Here is a 26,622-nt window from a genome sequence, read left to right on the forward strand (position 1 = left end):
ATAGATTTGAGTCATCCACACAGATAGCTGGAGTCATGGGGGTGGAGAACACACTTTTGGTTATGTCTAGAAAGCAAAATTAATCCTTAAACACGTTTATAATTTTACATCATAGTTTTAGTTCAAAGAATTTACTTATAAGATAATCTGTGTGACTTAAGAATATTAACGTTACAGGGTATGAACTCATTTGACCATCATAATAAAAATGCTTCACTGAAAGATCAAAGCTTTCAGCTCATGTACACCACAGTTCATACAGAGGCAATACCAACTTCATAGGGAACTGCCAACTTATTGATTTCACTAAGAGAAGCTTGTAAAACAAAGTTATTTTATCAACTTACTATGAGATCACTGCTAGAAGATAAAATTCCCAAAAGAGAAGAAACCTTCCTACCAATTCCCGAAAGCACACCTTGCCCTTGAGGCAGGATATGCTGATGAATTTTTCCTACACTTTCGGGTATCAGGCGAATCAGCTGGCCTCCCGATGAGGATAAAATAAAACTTCCTCCCTGTGAACAAACATAGCAAAGTTAGTTAAGCAGTTAAGACTAAGAAAAGAAAATTAACACAAATCACTTTGATACAGAAGGAAATCATCTGTACCTTAAAACAAATCTAAAAGAATAAAAAAGAACAGTGCTATTTTATTAAAATCACTTACTTATGAATCCATTCAACTTAATATTAATTCTACACAGAATAACTTTGTTGCAATATTTTTAACTGCATGTATTTTTTAATTCTGATTTTTAAGTGATAGGTTCACCATCATGCAGGTTCAACAAATCAAGTATCAGATTTTATTTCTTCAGTAAACCTGCAGAGTATATATTAGCAAACCATTCCTCCTACTGTCTAAGAGTTTCTACGTCACTTTATGAAGATCTTTCTGACAGAAATGAATAACATCGGCTACTATGCACTACTGATATTGCAGAGTCCTATGAGAAGGGCTTCCCTCTGTCTAAGTGTTCAAATCCTAGATCCTGACATTCTTTTCTTGCCTCTTTTTGATTCCCCCCACCCCCTGCCTGTATGATGTGCTCGAAACCCCAAATTTTTAGTCATTTAAATCCCACTTCCAAGCCAAATCACAGCTTTCCAATAAATATAAAAGAATATCATATACCTGCACTGTTGTTAGGAAACTGCAAGTCTTATCACCTCCCAGATCTACGGACGTCTCTGTGTAGGCGTCTTCACTTGCAAGGCTTGGCCAATAGCGGATGGATCCTTCTCTGGTGGCAACCATGACAGCAACAGCCTCAAAACAAGACCATAATACTCAGTAACCACAATAAAAGAAGGAGCCCAAGTCGGGAGTTTGGTGACACTGATATAAAGAAACCAGGGCAATGTACTATTGATTAACAGAAATCAGAAATAAAAATTCCTTTTTTTCATATTAAAAAAATTATCATACAATAAAACTGACATTTTCCCCCTTTTGTTTTACAATTTTTATACTCTGGTTTCTCTTCAGACCGCATAAAATCTTTTGCTTTTTACAGTTCTGTGAATTTTAAAACACGTGTAGACTCATGTAACTACCACCACGATAAGGATACAGTACAGTTCCATCTGCACCCAAAACTCCCTAACGCTTTCCCTTTACTGTCACACCCTTCCCTACCCTAACCCCTGGCAATCACCGTTTCCATCATTATAGCTCTGTCTTTCTGAGAATGCCAAACAAATGAAATCATATAGAATATAACCTTTTGACTCTGGTTATATTTGACACTGAATAGAACCTGTATCTCACTTAGAATGACGTCTTTGAGATTCATCCAGGTTGTTGTTGCATGTATCAGTAGCTCACACCTTTCTACTGCTGAGTAGTATTCCATCCTATGGATAAATCGTTTAAAGGACACTCGTATTGTTTCTGCCCTTGGCTATCACAAATAAAGCTGCTATGACATTAGTGTGCTGTTTTTTTGTGTGAACATAAGCATTACTTTCTCTAAAGTAAACAGGCAGGAATGAAATTGCTGGGTCATAGGGCAAGGGTACTTTAACTTTATGAGAAGTGAAAATCAAGCGGCTGTACCACCAGCAGGCCCACCAGCAATGTATGAGGTTCCGGTTGCTGCACATCCTCGTCAGCACTTGGTAGTGTCAGTGCTTTTCATTTCAGCCACTGTAATAGGGGTAGTCGTATCTCACTTATTTTATTTGCATTTTCCTAATGGCTAATGATGTGAACTCCTCTTCATGTGCTTATCTGACATCCTTATATCCTCTTTGGTAAAGCATTCACGTCCTACTCTAAATTGGGTTGTCTGTTTTCTTACTAAGCTTTGAGGGTTCATTTTATGTTCTACATACAAGTCCTTTGTTGGATATATAAATCGTATATAATATTTATATGATATACTATTTCCTACCAGTCTGTAGTTCTCTCTTCATTTTCTTTTCAGTGCCTTTGGCAGAGCCAAGTTTTAAATTTTGATTAAGTCCAATTTATCTATTTTTTTTTTATGAATCATGTTTTCGGTAATTTCTAAGAACTCTTCACCTAATCCCAGGTCATGATGACTTTTTTTCCTGCTTTCTTCCAAAAGTTTTTAGTTTTACATCTAGATCTGTGATCCATTTTGGGTTCATCCTTACATAAAGAATGAGGTTTAGGAGGAATGCTTCTTTTTTCCATAAAGACAGCCAATGATTCCAACACCAGTTACTGAAAAGACCATCCTTGGTCCACTGAATTGCTTCTGCGCCTTTGTCAAAGATCAAAGGGCCATCCTTGAGTGAGTCTATATCTCTAGGCTCTATTCTGTTCCACTGCCCTGTGTGTCCATCTCTTTGCCGTCACCTCTCCGTCTTGATTCCTGTAGCTTTATAGCTACGTTTCAGAACTGGGCTGGAGGATTCCTCCAACTTTAGAACTCCCTTATTTTAAAAAATGTACTTCAATAAGCATTTAAGTCACCTACCTGAGTAGAATGTGCTTCACCTGAGGTAGCAGAGTAAGACAGAGCCACCAAGTTGGCACTCCAGTGGAAATCAGTAGGTGGCAGCTGAAGTTCTTTGCAAACAGATAACTATAGAACAAATCCAAACAAAACATCTTTCATGTCAAATCCAAGTTTTTGAATATGCATCTGGCTTCACTATTTCCCTTCTCTGCATATTTTAGATTCTAATTCATTGCTGGAAATACCATTCTACAAATACTCTTTCTTCTCATATCTTTTTGATCAGGCTTTCATCATCATTTTCAGTAATTTTAAAACAAAATATTTTAAGAGATATAGAATCAGGAAAACATAGCAGCTAGACCAGACCCTTAATATAAACTACTCCAATCTCTTCCCAGACCAAAAAGTCTATTGGTTGAAAGAAGTGTGTAGGCTTCCTATGGAATTTTCCCAGTCTAATCTTGATTTGTTTAGTTGACATTTAAAATCTGCATGACCACACAGTTAGTATTCCAAGTCACCTAGAAAACATTTCTTAGACTCAGCCAAGTGTCAGCGTTCCTCTGCTAACTCAGGATGCCCACCCCAGGCCCTCTCCCTCACCTATGCTCCTAAAACTACAAACACGGTTTTCTAGGTAGCAGCAGTACAGAGACCAGTAGACGTGAAGAGTTTAGGTAAGTGGGAGCCCAAATCCCAGTGGAACAATGGCCCAGTGAACACAAGTGGTACAGGAGAGTATGCCTGATCTGGAGCGGAAAGAAAAAGAGGCTGCTGAGGGTATGGGAGTGGATGTACAAATGAAAACCCCCGTGTGAGAAGTTGACAATTGAAAGTTAAATTAGCGTTATAAAAACTGGTATCATTTTTTCCTATTTTATTATGCATCATTCAGTAGATTCAGTGAAATACATTCCTATCTTCTAAGAAACTCAGTTCAGAGTTACGGCAGAGAGCACGGTGAGAAGCGGATGGCGGCCTTCTAGCTCGGGGTCCTCCAGGCCCTCCGGCCTCTGGTCGGCAGGTGAACTGGGGGGCCCCCGGGACAAGCTCAGGCTGTGTCTTACCGAGCCCCAGAGCCCTCGCCGCAGCCACCCACTGGCAGGGCCCGAGCCTGGAAGCAGCAACGAACTGCCCCCACACCCCGACCTCCGCGACCTAATGGCGGCGGACCCTCGGAGCCCAGATCCCACCCACCGCCGGGTCTCTTGACCCCACGCTGCAGGGGTTAGGCGAAGCCTCCTGCAGCTCACCGAGGACGTGGCGCCTTTGAGCGTCGGGCGTGGCAGGGCGAGAAGAATGGCGGCCACTGGAACGCTGCGGAGGGCCGTTAGAGCCTCGAGGGCCCGGGAAGGGGGCTCTACGTGGACGCCAGCTCAGCCACCCTTAGGCCTTGGAGCCCGCGCGGACCCGGGACCTGAGGTGACCTCTCTGCCCCAGTTGGACCAGACCTCACCTCGTCCGGACAACAACGGACAAAGGCCTTAACGGGCCCGGAAGGTGAGCGGAGCCCCGGTCGACGACGAGTGGAACGTTATCGGGTCATCGGGCGGTTGGGGTTGGTCGTCGTTCTACCAAGACCTCGATGTCGTTAAGATAGAAATGGTAGAATAACGTACCACATGCGGCCAATAGGAAGTGCCCGCCACCCTTTGGGAAGATTTACTGGCCGTTTATAGAAGGCCTGTGTATATAATATGAAAAAGCTGCTCTCAACTTTCCCCCCAACCTTTCGAAAGAAAACTTCGCTACATATAGGCCTTCTAGATGTGAGGAGGTTGCCGACGTATGATAAAGTCACATGTCTTGTAAATGCCTATTTGTTTCTTTAAAAAAACCGTAGAAAAGAAATGTCTTCTAGAAATGACTTTTCGAAATGGAGTTGTTTGACCGCCTCTAGAGGCGACATCAGGAGCCACAGAGGTCCACGTTTGTTCCGTGGGTTAGAGGACATGGAATGGAAGACGTTGAGGAGGAAGAAAAGAAGGTTCTGCGCCAGACTGGTCACAGTTAGATGACATTTGCATATTAGAACCATTGGTTTGTGTGTGCATTTTACTCCTTACTACTGTATGTGTAGTTGACAATAAGTACTTTTTTGAAATATCTAGTCTTTATAGATCTTCTAAAGTGCCTGATATATGTTCAAAGTAGAGGTAGTAAAAAGACATTTTGTATATATCTTTTTGTTAAAATTCGTATGAAATGTTGTTTTGGGGGGGAGGGGTGGCCAAACCACCTTTCTGAACAGTACGCAGTATGCACTGTTTGTTTGTGCACTGGTTCAAGGTCGCGGGGAGGAGAAGGAAGTGCAAAGAGCTCTGTGCCAGTGTGTTTATAGTGAAGCAAGATTAACCATTGTCTTTTTTATGTTCCTGCATTTTGTTTCACTTTGCTGTGTATATAGTGTATATAATGGACAAATGAGTCCTAATTTACAACATCTAGTCTTTCTAGATGTTAAAGAGGTTGCCAGTGTATGACAAAAATAGAGTTAGTAAATAATACATTTTGTACATTTTGTGTTAAAATTTATGGGAAAGATTGTCTTCTGAAAATTTGAGCATGATAGCCCTCTGGGTTGGTGGAGGGGGGAGAGAGAGAAGGGGGTTGGTCTTAGAATGGCTAGAATGCTGGTATTTTGAAGACAGTTTCAGATTATAACTGTTACATGTGTGCAGTTCATTCAGCACTGCTCTGTATATAGTGGACAAATTAAGTCCTTATTTGAACCATCTAGTCCATCTAGATGTTTAGAAGTACCCAACGTGTGTTAGATGTAGAGGTAGTAAAATATCACTTTGTAAACGTCTTTTTGCTAAAATTCACAGGAAGTACTGTCTGTGGGAATGTTAAATGTTAAACCACCTCTCTGAGCAGTATACTATTGTCTGTACTTGTTCAGTGGTTTGGAGGAGGGAGGGAAAGAATTGCAAAAGGTAATATGCTAGTGTGTTCATACCTGGACATTTTCAGACAAAACCATTTTTTGTATGTTCATTTTGTTTTGCTGTGTATATCGTGTATATAATGGACAAATTGAGTCCTAGTTTTGCAACATCTAGTCTCTAGATGTTAAAGGGGTTGCCAGTGTATGACAAAGTAGTAAAATGAGCACATTTTGTATACTTTATTGAAATTCATAGGAAAGCTTGTCTTCTGTAAATGACTTTTGGATATGAATTTGTTCAACCACCTCTAAGCATTACATATGCATGTACTTGTCCACTGGATTGGCGGTGGAGAGAAGGAAGTGAGGGAGGAAATGGTTCAGGCCAAAATGGTCATATTTAGAAGATACCTCAGATTATAACCATTGTTACATGTGTGCAATTTTATTTAACAGTGCTGTGTACATAGTGGACAAGTAAGTTCTTATATGAAATATCTATTCTTTCTAGATGTTGAGAAGTGCTTGATGTATTTAAAAGTAATTTTAGTAGAATAATGCTTCTTGTAAATAGCTTTTAAAAACTGATGGGAAATACTGTCTTTGGAAATGGAATTGTTAAACCTCCTCTCTGAACAGTATACTCTGTGCTTGTTCATTGGGTTTAGGGAGGTGGGAGGGAAGATTGCAAAAGATGTTTTGCTAGCAGGTGCTAGAACATTTCAACTTATCCATTGCTCTATATGTTACATGCATTTTGTTTAACTTTACTGTATATATTTTGTATATACTGGACCAATGGGTCCCAATTTTATAATATCTAATCTCTAGGTATTAAAGAGGTTGCCAATGTATGACAAAAGTAGAGTTAGTAAACTAACACATTTTGTACACTTTGTGTTAAAATTCATTGAAAGGCCGTCTTCTGAAAAGGGCCTTTGGAAGTGAAATTGTAAATCACATCTAAGTGACACCTGTGCCTGTACTTGCGCAATGTTGGATGGATGGCAGAAAGGAGGTGCTGGGAGAGATGAAGTGTTCTAGATTAGAATGTTCCTATGTAGAAGACACTTTCAGATCTAACCATTGTTACATGTGTGTAGTTTATTCAACACTACTGTGTATATAGTGGACAAACTTTAGTCCTTATTTGAAACATCTAGTCTTTCTAGATGTTTAGAAGTGCACAAAGTATGTTAAAAGTAGAGGTAGTGAAGTAACATATTTTGTAGATATATCCTTTTGTTAAAATTCATATGAAATACTGTCTTTTAGAAATGGAGTGATCAAAATGATCAAACCACCTCTCTGAGCAGTACACATTATTTTATTTGTGCTAGTTCAGGGAGAAAGAAGAAAGTGTAAAGGGCTTTATACCAAGACTAACCATTGTCCGGTGTGTCTCTGCGTTTTGTTTTACTTGGCTGTGTACATAGTGTACATAAAGGACAGAGGGTCCAAATTTACAACATCTAGTCTTCCTAGATATTAAAGAGGCTGCCAGTGTATGACAAAAATAGCCGATAAATACATTGTGTACACTTTGTGTTAAAATTCATAGGAAAGACTTCTGAAAACAACTGGAGGAAGTAAAATTGTTAAAATCCCCTCTAAGCATTACAGATGCTTATTATTCTTGTCCACTGGGTTGATAGAGATGAGAAGGGGAAGCTTCTAGGCCAGAGTGTTCCTGTTTAGGAGACACTTTGTGACTATAGCCTTTGTGTGCAGCTTCTTCAGTGCTACTACATATATATATATATATATATATAGTGGACAAACTTAAATCCGTATTTGAAACATCTAATCTTTCTAGATGTGTAAAAGTACACAACATATATTGAAAATAGAGAGTTAAAAGTAACACCTTTTAAGTATTTTTTTTCTGTTAATTCATAGGAATGGTTGTATTGGGGGAGTGGAAATTGTTAAACTTGAGTCTTGGAGAGTAAGCTGACTATTCACTGGGTGGTGGGGAGGCGGGGAGCGGACAGGGAAGGAAGTACAGAGAAGGGATCTGTGCCCATGAGTCTTTAGACAAGTTCAGATTGTCTAACCATTGTTCTATTTGTGTGTTTTAGTTAATATTGCTGTGTATTAAAGAATAAGCAAGTCCTAATGCCCAAAGTATATTAAAAGTACAGGTAGTAAAATAACCCCGTAATAAATGCCCTTTTGTTGGTTTTTAGGAAGGGCTGTGTCTTCTGGGAGCGTCTACGTTAATCCACCTCTTGGAGCTAGATATAGTCCTGTACTTAGTCGCTGATATGCTGGAGGAGGGGTAAGAGGAAGGGTGAAGGGAAGGGCTCTTAGCTAGTATCTCCATATCTAGAAGACAGTTTTAGGTTATAACCATAGGTCTAAATGTGCATTTTTGTAAAGTACCAATGCTTACTATGGACAAGGTTCATTCATTATTTTGCAACATCTAGGCTTTTTAGGAGTCCTGAGATGACAATGTATGATAAAAAGTAGAGCTAGTGAATTAACCAATTTGTAAATATCTTTGTTATAATTGGTAAAAAAGTAGCATCTTGGACATGGAATTGTTAAACCATCTGAGAAATGTACACCAGGACTTGTTCATTAGGTTGGTAGCAGAGGGGCAGAAGGAAGTATAAAAGGGAGGGAAGTATGTGGATGTGTTCCTTTTTATATTTTGATGATAACCATTGATGTGTGTGCATCTCTTAGCTGTACTATAGGAATACATTGTTAAGTAATTCAGCGGAAATATACCTCCTTGCTAAATACTTTAACAGTTCAGATCAGATAATGAATCCTCTTAAAAGCATTATACTTTGGGTACTCTGTTGCTTTATGTCTCATTTTTAATTGAACGTTAAGGGAATGTAGTATTTTAATCATAACTCTGCCAATATCTTTATCTAGAGGCCTGTTGCCATTTTTGTCTTTTCTGAAGTTTTTGTCGCCAAGAAAGGATTACATTTTTTTCCCTTCCAGATTGAGTTGGTGTAGTGTATTTTTGGTTATCAAAATACTCGTAGCTTTGGGACTTTGAAATGGTAAATATTCATGATGTGTGAAAAAGCATGATACATAACTGTATGATCTTAATTACATAAAAATGGATGCTTAGTTGTGTTTAAATACACAAACGAGACCTAGAAGGACACATCAAATGGTAAACTGCTTGTGATGATGGATGACTTTGTATTTCGCTTCTTGTGTTCTTTGGGGTCCTATTATGCACATGTTAACTTTTAAGAAATAAATGTTATTTTGAAAACCTTAAAAAAAAAAAAAAAACTCAGTTCATCAGCTTATGTGGATGGCTTTTAGTCTTAGACTTCATTAGACAGAGTGACTAGCGTGACATTCATTAAAAACTTCCATGTCTCTAATTTTATTAAATGTAAATAAGATGGATCTTGCTTAAAATCATGATAAGGGGAGAAACATTTTTGAAATGATATGCTCAGTATTTCATATTGCTATGAAAATGCAAATCTATAATGCTTGAGTAGATTCAAATTATGGTCCTCCAACAACTCTAAAAATTTAGGGTAAAAATTCAGAGCCAATTAGGAATCCTCTCCTCTCTTTCCAGCTCTCTAAAGAACCATTACCTTGGTAATAGGTGACAGAGCAATCTTCCAAATAATGAGTTTCTCTTTGCAGACCAGACAAGCCCATCCACCTTCATCTATGTGAACAGTCAGCTGATCGTCAACTGAAGAAAAAAAATGAGGTACGTAATTAATCTTAAAGTATGAATAAGAAAAACTTAAAACTTCCTCACACCAAAATCTTCTTCATTGGCACCATCTTCACCTTAAAAAGTAATCAGCACACACACACGAGGTTAACTCACAACAAAAAATACTCTTGAATAATTCAAGAGTTATTAATATCCGAAACAAGAGATCCATTTAACTTTGACAACTACTTTTAGAAATATATCTAAAGGCAAAAAGTATATTTTGGGCCTAGGTTTAATATTTCTTAAGTTTTGTTACAGACCGATATCTTACTTTTTATAATATTATATTTAGTAACATTCATAATTTTGATAAAGCAACACAAATAATAAACCTCATTAAATATATAAAATATTTCAAGGAAAAATCACGTTCCTTCAAAAGAACAAGATTTTCAAATAAGAGCTCTCTGAAGGTATGATAAATTACTTAATTATATGGTGACCTAAAGGGTTACATTCCGTATTAAGTGACAAAACTAAATTAGTATACAGTAGTCACTCCTCATCCTCAGTTTCCGTGGTATCAGTTACCCGTGGTCAACTGCAGTCCAAAATATTAAATGGAAAATTCCAGAAATAACACTTCTTAAGTTTGTGATGAAATCTTACACTGTCCTGATGTCCTGATGGGGAGGTGAATCATTCCTTTGCCACCCGCCCATTAGCCACTTATAGTCGTAGTGCAGGTTATCAGAGTCACTGTCGCGGTATCGCGGTCTCTGTGTTGAAGTAACCCTATTTTACTTAAACATGGCTGAAAGCACAGAGAAGTGACGCTGGCAACTTGGACATTCTCTTACTGTGCCTAATTTATAAATTACACTTTACCACAGGTATGTACGTCCAGGAAAAAATACAGTACACACAGGGTCCGGTGCATCCCCTGGGGGTCTTGGAACATACGCCTGTGGATAAGGGTGACTGGTCTATTGCTGTTGTACATGTTGGTGGTAAACCTGAGTAAATGTATTAGCGGCCCTAGAAATTTAATTAATGTGAGCTTTGCTCTTCGTTTAGAGTCAGGGTAGGGCTTCCCTGGTGGCGCAGTGGTTGAGAGTCCGCCTGCCGATGTAGGGGACACGGGTTCGTGCCCCGGTCCGGGAAGATCCCACATGCTGCGGAGCGGCTGGGCCCGTGAGCCATGGCTGCTGGGCCTGCGCGTCCGGAGCCTGTGCTCCGCAACAGGAGAGGCCACAATGGTGAGAGGCCCGCATACCGCAAAACAAATAAATAAATAAAACTAAAGTCAGGGTAGAGGGGCAAACTAAAAGGCATCAATAATGTACAAGCTAAAATACCACATCATACCTAGGTTAAGGGTGGGCTTTTTGCTGAACTGGAGTATCTGCTCCGTATTTTCTTTTCCTGAAAGCACTACAGCAGCTCCAAATCCTCCACTGGTGAACCCTCGAGGACGCTAACACAGCACACCAACTGACTAGCACTTGGAAGTTTCCACGTGAGGACGAGTTCCTCTCAAGTTTACACACTCTTCAATTTACACATCCTGATTTCTAGAGACTCTCTCCTCTGAGGCTGTGTTCTATTTGTTATTAACATGATCTGGTGGCAGGAACCAGGAGTGTGTCAAAAGGTTTAAATGCAATTTAAGCTGAAATTTTTAGACGGGAAAAGAAAATATATATTTAAAATAGGTACAATGCATGACAGAGGTTCATGGAAGTTTAGCTGCCTGAAAATAATTGGACCTGAAGCTCCCATGGACTTACTGGCAAGATGTGCCGGTTCAAGTTGATGAGAAATATTCCTTCTTGTTGAACGGAGTACTTTAGACTTTTGTGACTGTCATTCACAGTATGAAATCCATTTTACATCATGATGCATTCATACACAATTTTAATAAAACGAAATGAGAAGCACTCTGATATTTTGCAATCTATTTTACTTCATTTTTTAAAAAAATGCTGGTCATGAACCACTAAACTGATATCAGTCACTACCTGCAGTCTCAAAAACACTGTTCCAGGAAATCACAGGATGCTCTGAACTTTGCTCTTCTAGTCACCCCAACTCATCCTTAACGGTGTCTTTCTAAAGCTTGTGTTGGCTGCATCGTCCACACTTCCAGTCTAATTGTCTGCCAGGAGAATCTTCTAATGGTGCACAAAATTGATAACATAAATTTGTGCATACAGCCTCTAGGGTACTACATAGGATCCAGAAATGGAGGTAAGACTTGATTCTACTGAATTATTAAACCCAGTAATGTGAGGCAGTAGTTTTTTGGATTTTGTTTAAAAAGCATATACTCATATGCTCATATACTCAATCAACTTTTGAAATTGGACTAACTTTTGCATATAGAGTATGTACAACCATAAACACTTATTTTGATTGTGCTAAAATGAACTCATTCTGCTTCCCAAATTTATCGTATTTCTCAGTTACAATGAAAAACCAAATAAGCCACCTATTTCTCTCCACTGAAGTGAAGGTATACCAGAGAAAGCACAAATTTCGATCTCCATGCCAGACCTAGGCTTCATTTTGCATTGCTAACAGAAGCAAATGAAAATGATACCCACCGTCAGCCAATGTTAAGGCTTCCATGACTTTAACAGGGAGAGAAGATCCAAATGTTTTCACATCATAGTTCACAGACTCAGTTATGGAGTGGTGCGGGAATATTCGTGTAGGTGTTCCTCTAAAGAAACGGGACCATATTATTTCACTCATAACTTAAAAATTTCCATTATTCATTATAAGTTTTATGTATATATTTTCACAATAAAGAGAAAATCTCTGATAAACAAGAAGAAAGATGAAGTATAACAGTGAAAAAACTCTGGCTCATATATACTGTGTTATTAAATTTATTTTTCATTAAAAAAAAAAGACTGACAGGATTTAGGAAAACTTGGCTTCAGACTTTCATGCTCTAGTAATTAGATGCATGATCTATTCACTTAAACTCTTTATAACTCTGCCTCCTTAACTGTGAAATAAGGCTGGACTAGATCAGTGTTTTTCAAATTATGGGTCTCAATCAACATTTTTAAAAAACGAAATAGAATATAGAGTTTATCATACTCTGTGGTCAAAAAAGTTTTACAAACATTGGGTTAGATTATCTTTAAGCTCTCATCAGATACAGAATTATAAGAATCTACCAGATTTATACAATCAAAATCAAGAAATTAAATAGGGTCGTGAGTATCTGCTGCTACCTGGTCTTCGATAACAGATACAGCAGTAGAAATTATATTTCCTTCTCCCCTTCTTCTTAACATTCAGAAAACCAGTGTAAATTTATTAGTATAAAAGTTATTCTACCTCTTATCACAGGATTAACTGAGGAGATGCAGAGTGACTGAGAGCATTGTTTCTGACAAAGTATTATAACAAAGGTTTTTCCTTTCAATGATTACCGAAAGGTAAGAAGAAATTAAAAAAAAAAACAAAAACCAAGTATGACTTTTACTCACTGACTTTTCTCAAAAGGAGTAGAAAACAATCACAAGATTACCATTTGAAGAGCACTTTACAAAACGCAAAAGGATACAAGGTATTCTTTAAAAATCATTTCTCCTTTAAAGTACTGCAAACTTCTATAGATAAATTTTAACTATAAGTTCAAGATCCAGTATCACCGTCTTTTTGCAGGGGAAAATTCATTTTTGATAGACGAATTCAAAAGAAACCACTCAAGACACATGTTAGCTTCTTCTAAAATTCTAGTTTAATTATGAAAGGGGAGATGCAGACCACGGTTTCACGAGTGACGTGAACTGGTGTGCCATGCTTTTATTTGGTAACAAAACTACTAGTCTTATCTCATTGCTTATGGAAAGCCTTTTCCCTATTAATTTGGCTACAAAGCTAACTTCTGTAGCTAAAATCCCTTTAATTATCCACCAGCGGATATTAAGGGCAGTTAGTATGTTAAGCACATATAATGATTTTCCAGGGTTTGAGGTCCTCACTCTCCACTTTATATCTGCATCGTGGCATTTCATACTGACTCCTCGCAGGCTCTGGTCAGGTATCATTATCGCCATTTCGCAGACGAAGAGATCATGAGTGACCTACACCAGATCACAGGGGTACTAAGAGTGAGGCGGGTAACCACTGATTCTAATCCAATGTGTTCTTCACCTCTACACAAAGGTAATTCCATGCAAAGTGCATGATGCGAAGACTCAATTGATGAATTAAAGCGAGACTGAAATAACACACAAGGATGCAAGGGTGACAGAGGTCTCTTCTCCCAATACTCTGGCGTCCCGCGCCGTCCCCGGTTCCGGTGGCTTCTGGAGGCCCGTGAGCCTGTGACTCGCCAAACGCAACCCGGGACGATCACTCACCGCGAGCTCAGCGAGCTACGACGGCCGGCCGGCGAGAAGAACACCGGAGAGCTGACCGAAGACCCCAGGGCCAGACCCTTCCTGCTGGTCGCCCGGGGCGTGGAGCCCGGCCCAACTCCGCCCAGCGGGCCCCTTCGGGCCCCGGGCCCCGGGGTCCGCGGAGAGGAGACGGCCGGGAACATGACGCAAGGCTACAGAGAGCGCACGTTCAACCGTGGAGCTGAGGCTCGGCCAGCGCGCGAAGGTTGAACACCTGAGGTGAAGAAGAGAGCGCGATGAAGACGTCAAACCGCAGCGCCAGGCCACGGGGCGCGCTGTGATGACGTCAAAGCGCCTTGCCGAGGCGTGAGGCGTGGTCAGGAAGTCAGGAGAAACCGGAAAGGAGGGGGTGGGGTGGTGACGTACGGGGTAGCGTCGAGCCACGGGGCGTGGTCAACGCGGCGGCCCCTAGAGGGGGAGAGGGACTGTGTGCTCGTGGCCCAGTCCTGGAGCGGCGAGAATCCGGAGTTTCCGGGGAAGTGAAGCAGCAAAAGCAGGTGCGGTGCCCTTCTCCAGTCCGGCGGGTGGGGGTGGCCCTCCAGCAACTGGAACGCAAAGCCTCTGCACGCTGGTCCTTCCTGAGCCTCTTGGGAAATGAGTTCTTCCCTGGTCCAAGCTGAGAAGGGAGGGAAAGTGTTAAATCTGACACTGGTTTCACACTCAGTGTTTTAGATGTTATTCTTTAGGTTTGTCATTTCCCATTCACGTTGGTGACGCCACAAGTCCGTATCGCTAACCAGATCCTGCTCAAAAACCACAGGCTTCTGACAGCCTCCTAGTGGACGCTTTCACCTGGAAGTCCTGCAGACCCCTCACAATTCAATCGTTAAAAGCTGGTTTCACGCTTTCATTAGGACCCCTATCTTACTACCACCTCTGCCCCATTTGGTAGAACTGGGCAGTTGGCCAAGGCAAAAGGAAGAGCTCTGGGCTTCCCTGGTGGCGCAGTGGTTGAGAGTCCGCCTGCCGATGCAGGGGACACGGGTTCGTGCCCCGGTCCGGGAAGATCCCACATGCTGTGGAGCGGCTGGGCCCGTGAGCCATGGCCGCTGAGCCTGCGCGTCCGGAGCCTGTGCTCTGCAACGGGAGAGGCCACAACAGTGAGAGGCCCGCATACCGGTAAAAAAAAAAAAAAAAAAAAAAAAGTTTGGTTAAAAATTAGTATGTCCAATATAAGCCCATTTTTGTTTCATTAAGATAAAAAGAAAAATACCCCACAAGTGCAGCATGTGTGTGTGTGTAAGATTCTCAGCCTAGGTGTGCCTCCCTCTGTCCAACCTTCCTAAAACTCAGCCCATTCTGTTAAGACCACACTGATTGATGTGGGACTCATCCCTGCGGTCAACAACAGGGAAGCAGCCAGGATTATTTCCTGCAGATGTGGTAGAACTATCAGAATTCCATTCTCAGCAACACTGTAATTATGATCCTCTTCAAATGGAAAGGCAGGGGTGCGATGAAGAACTCATCATGGAAATTATCCAGGCCCAGTCATTTCCAAGGCCCCCATCTAGTGGCAATGGAACTTCTTGAAATAACTCTAAATTTCAGCATAGTTTAAACATCCTTCAAGCAGTGAGAATGTGTGTTGTTTTCCCCAGTGCTGGAGGCTGCAAACTTTTTCTGTCAAGGGCCAGAGAGGAAGAATCTCCAGCTTGCTGTCTGTTGCCCTGAGTATGGCTGTGTTCCAATAAAATTCTACTTATGGACACTGAAATTTGGATTTCATATACCTTTCATGTATTATGAATTTTTTTTAACCATTTAAAACTGTAAAAACCATCCTTAGCTTTGCAGGCCATACAAAACAGGTAGCAGGTCACAGCTTGTGGACCCCTGTGCCAGCCTCATGAGGGAGGTGCAGCCAGCACCTAGCACAGGACCTAACAAAATAGAAGATGCTCCATAAATGTTTATTCAATGAGTTGAATGGAGATTACCAGCTAAGCTCCATGATGCCTCAGATGTAAAAACGTAGAAAAACAAACACCCTCAAACGAACATTTACAATGCAGTTTCCATATACTTCTTTCATTAATATACTTAACGTTTTACAACATTTACATTTCTTTTCATTTATTTTCTAACAGCTTTGGCACTTTTATGGAATAAAATGGATTTCCCTAAGTGGAGCCCTACTTTATAAAAGTACATATACAGGGTACGGCCTATAAGGGTTTAATTTGTGATTATTTCCTGGGAACCAGTCAGCTCCAAGGTCAGAGACCTTACACAGAGAGGAGCCTGGGAGAGCAGACAACAGAACACTAAGCTCACTGATGTGACATTTTATCTTCACGTGGAGACTTTCATGTGATTTAAACTTCTTTTTGCTTATCTTCTAGATCAGGGGTCCCCAACCCCAGGCCACGGACCGCTAGCAGTCCGTGGCCTGTTAGGAACCAGGCCGCACAGCAGGAGGTGAAGGGTGGGTGAGCGAGCGAAGCTTCATCTGTATTTACAGCTGCTCCCCATTGCTCGCATTACCACCTGAGCTCCGCCTCCTGTCAGATCAGCGGCAGCATTAGATTCACAGGAGTGCAAACCCTACTGCACATGCGAGGGATCTAGGTTGCGCATTCCTTATGAGAATCTAATGCCTGGTGATCTGAGGTGGAGCTGAGGTGGTGATGCTAGTGCTGGGGAGCGGCTGCAGATACAGATTATCCTTAGCAGAGAGGTTTGACTGCATAGTAAATCAACTGCTTGCAGACTCATATCAAAACCCTATCCGTGAGTGGCAAGTGACAAGCTGCATCTGTAATAATAATAGAAATAAAGTGCACAATAAATGTAATGTGCTTGAATTTTAATCCACGACATAAAATGTTACCCAAGACACAATTAACACATTGTATAAGAAAATAAAATGTAATGATCAAATTCAATTTTGTAAATATTTCCATGGCACAAAGAGATTTCCCTCAGATCCAACCTTGTGATTGTATCTTTCTGAGAACTATACCATAGTAGTAAACCATGAAGAAAACAAGTAAAGCTTAAAATTACTGTCACAGATGTACTGTTTACTAATTCAAAGAACACTGAGTTCATTCATTCACTGAATTCATTTTATTCATTAATCAATTCCCTTAGGTAGAATAAATGTAATACTCCATGCTTATCGTGAAATAGTGGTTTCTTCCAGTATAATCGGGAAACTAATCAATACTTAGGACACGAGGAAACTTCCATTTTAATCACATCAACATTGTTACTTCTTAGGTTCTGGCATTATCAATGTAGAAAAGTACTTTTTCTTGAGGCAACAGCAAATTAATGGTGCCGATATGAAATACGACAAATCCAATGGCGTCAGCATTGCTTGAGGAATTTTCAGAAATTTAGGTGAATAAAACTATAACCACAAATGAAAGAAAGATGGTTAGTTATGTCCTCTATTCAGAAGAGTGAAAAGCTCTTAAGCTTTCTTGATCTTCTGCAGAATAGCAAGAACATATAAGCTTCCTTCAAATGTTTTAAGGTTGAACATTAGTTATATTAATAATTTTGGAATTTAGCCTCATTGAATGAAATTTCAAAACTAAGTAACTGATAAAAAGCTGTAAAATTTGGCTAGGAATTATAAACTCTTAAAAGATAATTTTCAAGATACATGCCTCAGACAACATAAGTGTAAAATTCATTTTTACATCCTTCTTGGCTTCCCAAATTCACAGAAACAAATATGTAAATAATGAAATCAGAAGTTCTCATATTCAAAGGATGGGACCTCTTCCCTTTTCACAACTCATCAGGTTCTCATGTGCCAAAAATGTTGAAAATGCACACATCCAAACACAGTCTCAGCCCAGAGGAACACATGTCCCTGAACTTTCACACCTCTGAAGAGAGGAGATGGGGAACATACATGATCCCTCCTTGCCATGTGATGTTAACTATTTGTGTGTGTGTGTGTATATATATATACACACACACACATATATATACATATATATATAGATACACACATATATATAGATACACACACACACATATATATATATATATATGTCAGGTTTGCTTTATGAGATTATCAGGATAAAATAAAGGGTTAGATTTTCACCTTCTATTATGCTACCTGGTACAATGATACCCAAAGTAGGTAGAGTACTACCAAGAGATTACACAGTGATTGGTAAAATGGCCTAAAATAATTAGGCTCTTTATTTATAATTCCCTTTTAAAAGTTGTCATTTGACAATAGCTTCAATTTATAACAGCAGATAAAAGAAAGTGAGGTGCCAGGCTATATTAATCAAAATAGTCCAAGATAAAAGTACAAAACCTGAAAATAACTTCAGTGAACTGGACATTTAGAAAGTTACAATTATTAAAACTCTGAATAAAAAGGTCTTGAGAACAGGTCGATCTCAAAACAATATTTTACAATCTTTGGAAAAAATTGGCAGATTTCAAATAACTTGAAGTATGATTTACAGATTTCATACAGCCTGGGTTTTTAAAAAATGTTTTTCCTGCAGTGCTGCTTTGATTTCAAGTGTCTCATATTAAGTTTACCAATAATTGCTTCTTTATGCTGAAATAAAACTCTGTTTATTCATTAATTTCCTGTATATCCCATCTGGTTTCGAAAGCAGTTCTTCGTGTTTCCCACACTCGGTGATCTTCCCCCGGTCAAGGACAGCTACCATATTGGCATTCTTAATGGTGGACAGACGATGGGCGATGATGAACACCGTCCTTCCTTCCATCAGTCGATCCAGAGCTTGCTGAACGAGGTACTCGTTTTCAGCATCCAGTGCACTGAATAGGAGAGCCCACAGGAAAGCAAAGACGTCAGGGCCACGCACACTGTTCACGCGTGTATTTCCTGGTACATGTACACTGGCCCCTCATTAGCAGCCAATTTTCACTATGATCAAAATTGCAACTTCTTGGGTCAACTGTATTTTATATTATAAAGTTACTATAAAAAAAAGAAGCTTTGGACCCTTGATCTCCATAGAACTACTGCCATGTAAGTTAAAAGCATTTTGCACAGTTGCTGATTGGTGATCAGGGATTCATCACAAATGTCTGAATTGAAACTAGAACCCTCAACTCATGACTCGGCCTGCTCACTGCCTCCCAACTGTCATGATTAATTCAGACCCCGTGACTTTAAAGTGTAAGGCATTCTCAGCCGTATCACTTGAAGTACAGAATAAAAGTTTGTGATAGAGGAAGAATTTGGTTTAATCCAATTACACATCAAGATAGCCTCACCTGGTTGCTTCATCTAGGAGAAGAATTCTGGGATTCTGAAGAAGGAAAAACATTAAAAGGAAAAGAAAACATAATTTTATTAGAAAAACACAAACTCTCAGTAATAAAACGAAATAAAGTGCTGATACGTGATACAACATGGATGACCCTTGAAAACACTCTGCTGAGCGAGAGGAACCAGACACAGAAGTCCACCTCGTGTGCGATTCCACTTAGAGGAAATGTCCACAACAGGCAGCTCTGCAGGGGCAGAGTCGTCACCTGGGACTGGGGTCAATGGGGAAATAGGCAGGGTGGTGTGTGGATGCTATTTTGGGGGTGATGGAAATGTTCTAAAATTGATTATGGTGATGGATGCACAACTCTGAATACGCTAACACTGAACTGTACGCTTTCCATGGGTGAACTGTAGAGTGTGTGAATTCTATCACAATAAAGCTGCTACAAAAGAAGAAAAACAAACTCATAAGTGTCTGAGATCACATGATCTCACACAAAAACCATGATCACAGTGATCAATGAATCGGATATTCTTCATAGTGCAGCTTTAACCTGCTGGTGAATCAACCAACAGTATGAAGTGGGGCTCTAAAGTGAGTCAGATGGAGTCTAGACTCTCAAGGTCCTGCTTGTAGTTTAGCCAGGAGTAGTACACACAGAACTGAGAAACACATAAATTCTAGCTTTGTCTAGGAATCCATCCGTAAGAAATGAAAACACGCCCACACAAAAGCTTGTGCACTGTTCATTCGGAGCAGTGCTATTCACAACAGCCCTAAACCACAAACAATCCAGAAGTTCATTAACACTTGGGTGATAAACAAATTGTGGTCTGTCCATACAAAGGAATGGAAAGGAATAAAGTACTGATATAGGCTACAACATGGAGGAGCCTCAAAAACTATACTACTGAAAGAGGCTGGAAGCAGAAGACTGTATCTTGTCTGATTCCATTTATCTGAAATGTCCAGAAAGGCAAATCTAGACAAACAGAAAGTAGATTAGTGGCAGGCTGGGGCTGGGAAGGCAGAAAGGTTGCAAAAGGGTATCAGGGTGATAGAAATGTTCTAAAATTGGATTGTGTGATGGGTGCACAACTCTGTAAATTTACTAAAAGTCACTGAAAAGTACATTTAAAACTGGTCAATTTTATGATATGTAAATCATGCTTCAATAAAGCTGTTTTTTTAAAAAAAAATCACCTATAAATCTGAGAATAGTTATATAACAAAGGAGAAGGCCATCATTTCCTAAAAAATACAATGTCTATGACTTTCAGCTTTTCCCTCTCCTCTTAGGAGCCTTGTGTAAGTATTTCAAGTCTGTACTATTCAGTTTAGCAGGTGATTACAGATTATACAGGTAAGCATACTTGTATTATTTTGGTATTTTGATATAACCACTACTCTACCAGTTAGACTGTATGCTTAATTTTATTATTTTTTGTACTGAAGTGTAGTTGATGTACCATGCTGTGCTCTGCTACACAGCAAAGTGACTCGGTTACACACATAGAGACATTCTTGTGTTAAAATATTCTGTATGCTTCTTGATGGAAGATCCGTGTGTTAAACTGTTCTCCCTCTGGCTCCTAATACTCAGGAAACACTTGCTAAATTTGGACCACAGGTACTCAGTGGAATTCCCAACTCATCTTTCACCAGAACTGTCAACCATATACCCACCCGCCCCTTCCCAAGAAAAAGGAAGAAGAAGAAAAGTTGCACATTACAAATTACAAGGTCCCTGATTAAGAACAATGCCAACCCCCCCCGAGAGGCTTCCGGCTTACCTTAAGCAGAGCACGGGCAATTGCAATTCGCTGTTTCTGTCCACCTGACAATGACAATATATACATTTTAAAATTGAACGCCTTAACAAAAATTCTTGGTAATAGGCTTTTCTGATGAGCCATGTGGCAATTTGAAGGTAGTTTCTCCCAGTCATAGTTGAGATAGATGCGAGAACAGAAACCTACGTTTTAAATATTATAATGTTTCCTCATCTATCTCAAGATTAATAATAACAATAATTATTATCATGGCTAACATTGAGGAATTCCTACGTCCCAGGCATTTCCTAAATGCATTACATGTATTATTTCATTTCATCTCAAAAACAAGCCTTTGAAGTAGATCCTATAATGATTCTCTTTTTACAGGTGAAGAGCTGAGGCACAAATACCCTGTGAGAGGCCTCACAGCTGGTCAGTGGCAGAGCCGAGGTCTGAACAGTGTTGTGCGCTTTTAACCACACACGTGCCATGCCCCGCAAGAGGGCACCTCTTGGAGCAGGAAACGAACGGGAAACTCGAGGAAGTTAGAGGTTTCAGAGCAGTACGTGAGATGGACAGAAGCGAAAGGAGCTGGGACTGGTAACTCCACTGTCCGCCCAGAACACTACTCCATACTTCCACTCTCACGCTGTTTTCTTTTTCCTGCCCCAGGGAACGACCAACACACGCGGTACTTTGCGCGTGTATGAAAATGGGGGCAACAGACAGACTATACCATGCTAGCCAGCCCCCTTTGTAAAACTCAAATTCGACTAAACGCCAGGGGGTGGTGTGGGGGAAGGGGGAGGGACGGACAGATGATACTTCCCCTCCTCACCCCTGTTGCACCCCACCCTCTCCTTCCCCCCAGGGACGCTCTCCTAAGTTATAACTGGTAAAGTCTCAGCGCAGGACTCAACTCACTCTCCCAACTTAGTTCATGTTAGGAAACTCAATTCCACTTTTGGTGACGAAAACATTCCTTTTTGGTTGATGTTACTGGCTGAACCTACTTATTATTTCATCTGAGACAAGTTAATCATTTAAACTGAAATGGGTGGTGCTGCTAAAAGCTGTCCTCAACCAGGCAACCCCACCCTCACGAAGAGGGAAGGAGGAAAAACCCTTCCTTTCCCAGTTCTCTGGTTGGTGGGGGTCTGAGTGCTTGGTGTGGGTCAGCAGAGCGGCCAGCAAGGGCTCTGGTCAGCTCTGAAAACCCCAGTGCCAATGCGCACACGGGGGGCCTTCCTCCAGGGTAGACTGTGACCTTTGGTTATTTCACTGGAGATGGAGCTTGAGCATCCTGGTCAAAGGGAAGGACATGCAGCACCTGTTCCAAGCGAGCAGGTGCTGTGCTCATGGGACGGAGCACAGGTAGCTCCCAACCCCACCCCTCCATCTCGGTAATTTCACCACCAGCAGCTTACACTGGAGTCCTGCTCAAGGGCACGTCTGTTCCAGCGACACAGTAGTGGTTCTACTCCCGGAACTTCTCCAATCTATCAAAACCCCGGAACTTCCCCAATCTATCAAAAAACATTTTTTCATCTACTGCCTATCATTGAAACAAATCATACACAACAAACTTAAAACGTTTTTGTGTTAAACTGTCTGCAGTCTAAGTTCAAGCAAACGGTTTAGCACTGGAAGGACTCCTGCCCCCACCCGACCCGGCAGCTTCACTCTGAAGTGGAGCCCTCTACCCCCTGCTCGCACACATCCCGTGACAGAGCTCGTCGTGAAAGGAAGTACAGTTGAATATTTGTAATAAAAAAAAAAAAATCTGTGTTTCACCAAAGATTTACTCCTCTCTTCATTGGTCCCACTTCTGTACTTGAAAGCAATAGAACTGTTTTCTCTTTCCCTCCTGGAAACACTGCCCCCAAAGGCGATCTGACCTGCGGGGTGAGCCGATACCATGGGCCAGATGGTGCCACAGCCCTGCGAGCCCCCATTCGTCTAGGACGGGGCAGAGCGGACTCCACCTGGGCCAGGTCTGGACCAGGGCCTGTCTGTGCACAGCCTCACGCTGAGAATGCTTTTTATGTTTTAAAGGAGTCGTTAAAAAATAACAGTAAGACTGTGACAGAGACCACATGTGACGCACAAACCTAAATCATCTACCCTCTGGTCCTTTACAGAAAAGTTTGTAAGTCCTGGGTCTACACGTAACCTACGAAGTGAGGAATAGGGAGCCCCTTCAGCTGCACGTCTGCCCTGATGCAGTCTCTGCCTCCCTGGACAAATCATCCTGCCATCCGTGGTATCTGTCTTATTTTCTACAATTTTCAAGAATCTCGAGTTACAAAACGTATCTTTTCTGGGATGAGAGAAAGCTGCTGTGGCTGAGTACTACCCAGTGGGACACCAGTGGGAATCTGGAAACATCTCTGGGGTAGAAAGTGAAAGGAACTGGGGAGTTGTCCACATACAAAAGAGATGTGAGAAAACGAAAAAGGTTAATTTCATAAACTCTAAGGACAAGAGCCTAATTAGGAAATAACACTGCGACAGGAAGTGTTTAGAGAGTGTTTGCTGCAAAGGGGTAACAAAAAGGTACCTGAGAGGAGAACGCCCTTTTCTCCAACCACAGTGTTGAACCCTTGAGGGAAATGTCGGATGAAAGCAGCTGCATTGGCTACACCAGCCACTTTCTCTACCTGCTCGGCCGTCACCGAGGAAGGGTCGTCTGCACCATAGGCAATGTTCTCCGCAATTGAGCAAGAAAACAAAATTGGTTCCTACACGTTGGAAATAAAACGTATTTATTGCAAATTGCAACAGTCTAGTAAATACAGTGGAGCTTAGTACAATACTTACAGCCAAGACACTAAACGGTTCCCAGAGAATATATACTGTTTTTCTGGTTCATTCTCCATAAATATACCCCATGGGCGATTAAAAAATTCATGCATTAGCACAAGCAGGACTGCCTTTATCACCTGTAGGTCCCGCACTGCAGGACACGGGGTCCCACGGTAGCCACCTGCAAGCGTCCGGCACACAGCAGGCGCTCTGTAAATGCAAGTCCCCCTCCCCGAGGAGGACTCCGAGCCCGTCTGCATTCTCCAGCTGCCTGCCTTCCAAGGGCAATGGGAGAATCCATTTATATCACTTTTTGATATACACACAGAGCAGAAGGGAACGTGGCATTTGGACAGAGCTATTCTGTGGAATAGTGCTAAAAAGCAAATGAACTCCCAGCTTCTTTCTCCCTCCCTAATAAGGCTGTGGCACTGCCGTTACCCTTGCACCACCGAGCCAAGCCCCCCGTCGCTGCCCCCCACCAATGGAGTGGTGCTGAGGGAAGGCTCATTAGAGGAAGAGGCTCAGCAGTCGGGGTGCTTGGGTTTGCCTGCTGTGCACGAAGCTTGGTGATAAAAATACCAATAGCTGTGTCAAAACTCCCCTGCACCGAGGGGTCCTGTGAAAACAGCCTCATCAAAGACACCGCATTCCATCAAGGTTCTTGAAATCTGCAGCCTCTTTGCAAGGAGACCCTGGCTCTGGCTACAGCCTTTGCTTGCTTGTCTCTGAAACCCATTACGCAAAACAGTAGACTGGCTAGCAATGAAAATGAGAATTGAGGAAGAGCCAGAAGCAGCTAAGCAGTTGTATCTCTTTCTCCCCAATCTTCTAGACTACATCTGCATTACAAAGTAATGCCAGTCCCCAGCTTCTGATAAAGTCAACGCTTCCAGTGGTTAAAATGTTTAAGGTCTTCAGGAAACAGCACTGTTTACAAACCTAAACAACCTGCCCTGGAGACTGGTTTCATACATCTAGAAAACTTCCATTCCTTTTCTTTTGAAAGGTTCAAGACCAAGAAAAAAGCAAATGACAAAAGCAATTTTAAAAGAAAATGTAATAAAAATGGAGCCCTCTCCTCCTACCTGACTCACTGTCCCAACCTTGGATCTCAGCCAGACTGGATTTAGCTGACGGATGTCACGGCCATCAAGACTGATCGTTCCTTGCAGAGAAGAAGGAAAGAGTCACTGAGTGTCATGGGGCCAATGACTCATGTAAACACAGAAAGGCTCTGGTGTGAAAATTCTAGACTCAGTTTTTTAAAGATCAGATACTCAAAATCTCCAAACAGAATCTAAAACCAACGTATTTTAGGGAATTTCAGAGCTAAAAGGGACTTTTCTCGATTGTCCATGCCTACTATCTCCCTGCAGTGGTTAGATGACTAAGCCCACCTAGCTCATCCATCCAGCTCGCCTTCCCGAGTAAGCACAGCTGGAGAGTCTGCTGTCTGCAACTAACACTCTGACACGGTGGCAGAATGTTTCAACAGTCAGATGTAACTCTGTGACCTCAGCTGACAGAATTACCTCTACACCTTGAGGGAACGCAATCATGCTTCCCGATGACAATGACAGTGACCAACACAAGAAATCCCATTCCTTCTCAGTTAGGTGTGTGGCATTATACAAGCCAGCTGTAAACTTTCATAAACCTACAAAAACCTGAGGTCTTGACTTAAAAAGTGTAAGTGTTCTATAGGCTACACAAGGCAGGAATGTAAGTGTAGTTGCTTTTCTCCTTGATTTATTCACCGTGATGAAGAAACTAGAGACTTATTATTTTGACTTGATTTGTATCCCACTCACTAGGATTTTTCTAAACTCAGAATTTTACAGCAAGTAGAGGGTAAACCAAGGCAGTGATTCCAGAGGCAAACAGTGTAGTAATACCCATGTTAATGCACTTGGTGGTTCTGTGGGTCAAGATCTGTGAGTCAGATAATTACCTGGCACATAACCAGCTCTCACACTGTTGTAACCAAAAAGACCATAAGACATACTCTTCAAATTCATGGTTTTATTTTATACTGACAATTGTTTTCTTGCTGAGAAATACCATTCTTTTTTTTTTTTTAATATTTATTTAATTTTACTTCGGCTGCGTTGGGTCTTAGTTGCGGCATGCGGACTCTCAATTGCAGCATGCATGTGCGATCTAGTTCCCTGACCAGGGATCGAACCTGGGCCCTCTGCATTGGGAGCGCAGAGTCTTAGCCACTAGACCACCAGGGAAGTCCCCATCATTGTTTTCTTAATCCAAAAACAGACTATCTTCTCCGAGCTCTGATACAAAGAAGGATATCAACTCTGTAACTGTGTGTGGTGATGGATGTTAACTCGACACGCTGTGGTAATCATTTCACAGTATATACACATATGGAATCATTATGCTCTACACCTGAAACTAATATGTTGTAGGTCAACTGTATATTTTAAAAAGATATAAAGAAGTAAAATAATGTGTTCTTTGCTCTGAAAGCTGCTGCAATCCAGTTAAAAATTTAAAAAAAAAACCTGAATGAGAAAAATCCGTAAGAAAATCTCTACTACTGCAAGCAAGCTTCAATGGAGCAGCGGCCCAGAAGTGAATCAGTGACGGCCACGTGCCGTGTCTGCACACCAGCCCTAGGCAGGAGGACCGCAGGGCTTCAGGGAGAGCCCGGGCTCCTGCACAAGCTCAGGGCCGGCACAGAGTGGCACGTACTCATGGTGCTGCCATGGCCGGTGGTGCTGTGCTCAGCAGCCCCGAGGCACCTTCTCGGAGCCCCTCTCCCGGTGGAGGAAGCACCACACGGGAGATGAGGAGGTGGGGTTCAGGAAGTCACTCTGGACCTGAGTGGCGAACACAAGATATACAACGTGCCTGATGGGCTCTCTGTGTGAGCTGCCATA

General features: G+C 41.4%; 2 protein-coding genes and 1 non-coding gene across 4 annotated transcripts in view; all 3 read right to left on the reverse strand.

Moving 5' to 3' along the window:
- Window positions 1-14,127, reverse strand: part of NUP133 (nucleoporin 133) — a 57,235-nt gene extending 43,108 nt beyond the window's left edge. The window contains exons 1-6 of one of the 2 annotated variants that reach the window (XM_029245842.1): window positions 13,876-14,127; window positions 12,097-12,215; window positions 9,417-9,520; window positions 2,952-3,059; window positions 1,139-1,273; window positions 348-518 (exon numbers count right to left, since the gene is read on the reverse strand). In XM_029245842.1, coding sequence (XP_029101675.1) covers window positions 348-518; window positions 1,139-1,273; window positions 2,952-3,059; window positions 9,417-9,520; window positions 12,097-12,215; window positions 13,876-14,057 — 819 coding nt within the window. In that variant the 5' untranslated portion in view covers window positions 14,058-14,127. Of the gene's footprint in view, window positions 1-347; window positions 519-1,138; window positions 1,274-2,951; window positions 3,060-9,416; window positions 9,521-12,096; window positions 12,216-13,875 lie in introns of those variants that run through there. The other variant, XM_029245843.1, reaches the window with a different exon arrangement.
- Window positions 14,128-16,971: 2,844 nt separating this feature from the next.
- The window catches only part of ABCB10 (ATP binding cassette subfamily B member 10), a 31,229-nt gene continuing 21,578 nt past the window's right edge, over window positions 16,972-26,622 (reverse strand). Inside the window, exons 9-13 of the mRNA XM_029200915.1 lie at window positions 24,811-24,890; window positions 23,478-23,658; window positions 20,936-20,979; window positions 19,144-19,178; window positions 16,972-18,681 (exon numbers count right to left, since the gene is read on the reverse strand). Coding sequence (XP_029056748.1) covers window positions 18,450-18,681; window positions 19,144-19,178; window positions 20,936-20,979; window positions 23,478-23,658; window positions 24,811-24,890 — 572 coding nt within the window. The 3' untranslated portion in view covers window positions 16,972-18,449. The remainder of the gene's footprint in view (window positions 18,682-19,143; window positions 19,179-20,935; window positions 20,980-23,477; window positions 23,659-24,810; window positions 24,891-26,622) is intronic.
- TRNAG-CCC lies at window positions 25,890-25,962 on the reverse strand. The gene has a single exon. It is a non-coding gene; the product is annotated as a tRNA-Gly (tRNA).

Source organism: Monodon monoceros, unplaced genomic scaffold, assembly GCF_005190385.1.
Source record: "Monodon monoceros isolate NGI ecotype Baffin Bay Population unplaced genomic scaffold, NGI_Narwhal_1 Super_Scaffold_4, whole genome shotgun sequence".
NCBI lineage: Eukaryota > Metazoa > Chordata > Mammalia > Artiodactyla > Monodontidae > Monodon > Monodon monoceros.